Genomic DNA, 2579 nt, shown 5'->3' on the forward strand with positions numbered 1-2579 from the left:
CTAGAAAGTGAGACTTTCCCCTGGGAACATATTTAAAGTCGTTGCATTAATGTCGTTGATATCATCATTGCGTGCTGATAAAATTGTGCACTCAGTTAAATATTCAGGTGTAACAGTGGAAGCTTGATCAAGTTGAGGATATGTAGTAGAAATAAGGTCTTGAAGATTTGCACATCGTTGAATTGTGGATGGTAGTTCAACCGTCTCGCTTAGGTCAGTTCCTATCTAAGCGTGGCAAGGAGAAAATAGTAATGATATTAGTACAAATAAAAATAGTACAAAGAAGGATGCAAATGAATATTAAAATGAAGGAAAATAGTATAAGGGAAAATGCAAAGTTTGGTACCTCCATTAAGAAATTTGCAAACGCAATATTTGTAGAGTTTCCATTTTCCAATCGCATGTTTTGGGCAAGAGTTAGAACATGAATGTGATTCCAGAGGAAGGAAGACCGCAAGGAAGCACGCACAATCTGTTCCTGAACCCCTTTGGGTATAACTGGAAGGCATTGACGGAAATCACCGCCAAGCACCACTGTTATTCCATCGAAAGGTTTATTATTGTCGTGAGTATCCCGGAGTGTCCGATCAACTGCCTCCACACAGAACTTGTTTTGCATCAGGACTTCATTCCAAATAATAGGTTTAGCTTCCCTGAATAATTCGACATGTATTAAATTCTTACTGAACCCACAAACAGCGGTATCAAGAATATCTATTGGGATGCGAAAAGTTGAGTGAGCCATACAACCACCTGCCAACAGTAATGAAGTTATTCCAGATGAAGCTACCATAATAACAATATGCCCCTCAGCACGACACATAGCAGCGATTGTGTTGTAGACAAAAGTTTTGCCTGTTTCCGCTGCTCCATAAAAAAAAAATAGCTTCCCTTCATCTTGGGAAACCGAATCTATCACTGCATTATATGAGAAGTCTTGCTCTGCATTAAGGAGTACCTTGTTGCTATGTGCTTTTTCATTTTGAGGGTCAAACTAAAATTGTCGTTGGTCATATATGAGACGATTTGCAACAACTAAGTTCCATCTAGTAGTTAACAGAGGCATCGGCATCGGAGGGAAATTAGCTAGTGATTTACTTGACTCTATTAGAATCTCATTTAAGAGAAATAAATCATAATCTTGCACTTCATCAAGGGTAGGTTCTTGAATGTTGAACAGTGTGCGAAGCTTGTGTGGAAGGTCATCACATATATTTTCCCATAAATCATGCCACAGTGTATGGAGTTGCAAAGGATTGCACTCTGCGAGAATAACACAAAATAGTCGGCGAAGATGATATCCAGTTTGCATGATTGCAGCCTCCTGTAGACATTGCACCCATTCACCGTCATCCTCCAAAAGTCTGTGTGCAACACATGCATCTTTGAAAGTTGGAAGTAGAGGACCATTTCCAATCCTCTTCAGATCATCAAATGATTGGGGTCCTTTTACAACCATGAGAAGTAAGCGCAAGTAAAATTGCTCACCGGAGTTAGGATTGGCAAAATACATTCTACCAATAACAAATCTTCCTTCTTGTCTCTTGTATGTCCAAGTCTGTGATTGTTTGTTCCAAGCGTAGTATTCCGGGAACTCTTGATAAGTGAGGTTGCTTGCTCTTGAATCTGATGCACAACACTCAAAGAAGGCAGTCAAAGTTGACTTCTGACGCTCAGCTCTTGATATATAGTATATCATCCATTGGTTCGTTTGCTTTATAAACTACGTGGTGCATTCCAGGGAGATGAAGTGCTAAGCGCACAACTGTGGGAATCTCCTCGTGCAGATGGAAACTTAACAACCTCCAAACAACTTCAGGGGGTCCAATGTATCTCGCATCCAAGTATTGTTGGATCTCATCCAAGTCACTGTACACCATTATTGTCCGTCATGCCCTTTAAATATATACTTGTGAATGTATTTAACACAACAGATCCTAGCACAAACTTCGACATTAATGTGGCAGTTAAACATTTTAGAAATATAAGGATTATAAGGAACAACATCCTTATTATCAATTGTATACTCTCTCACAATATATGATCTACTATTGTCACGACAACGGTAGATAGGATATCCATCTTTATCCATGGTGGTAACATCTGCAAAAGTCCTGGGGTAGTGATGCTTGCATTGAACATTTACCATGCATGGAGAGTTAGGATTTTTTAGTCCACATGGACCATGAACCATACATGTGAGGACGGTCCAAAACAAATTAGGTTCGGCTTCTAGATCAGGAAACTCTGCACATACAATTCGATCAACTTAAGCAGGTACGCGGATCTTGTCGGAATGTTGAAGATATATAAGTGCATGCATATGTGGCAACCCGCGTTTCTGAAACTCAATGGTGTAGACATGTGCAATTGCATTACCAAGCACACCTTTTTTTTTTAAATTTCCTTCATCAAGGCCCTTCGCTTTAGTTCAAAGGCACAGGCCACCACCTCAGGTGGATGAGTTGTGGTTTGGTGCATAGACAATGCATCAACAACTTCCTCCCAGTGTAGGTTAGTAGTAATAGTGAGAAATATATCAAGATGCTTATTGTAACGCGTGATGGCCATGAAATCTT

The 2579-nt window shown here is 39.9% G+C and overlaps 1 protein-coding gene across 1 annotated transcript; it reads right to left on the reverse strand.

Annotated features, from left to right (window-relative positions):
* On the reverse strand, positions 1–1699 carry LOC147475708 (uncharacterized). Its single transcript, XM_086585506.1, has 3 exons — positions 1099–1699; positions 347–753; positions 1–225 (listed from the first exon to the last, which is right to left on the reverse strand). Exons 1-3 carry the CDS (start codon positions 1697–1699, stop codon positions 1–3), a joined length of 1233 nt encoding a protein of 410 aa, XP_086441632.1.
* Between the last annotated feature and the right edge of the window lie 880 nt (positions 1700–2579).

This window comes from Coptis chinensis, chromosome 9 (genome assembly GCF_015680905.1).
Source record: "Coptis chinensis isolate HL-2020 chromosome 9, ASM1568090v1, whole genome shotgun sequence".
Classification (NCBI taxonomy): Eukaryota; Viridiplantae; Streptophyta; class Magnoliopsida; order Ranunculales; family Ranunculaceae; genus Coptis; species Coptis chinensis.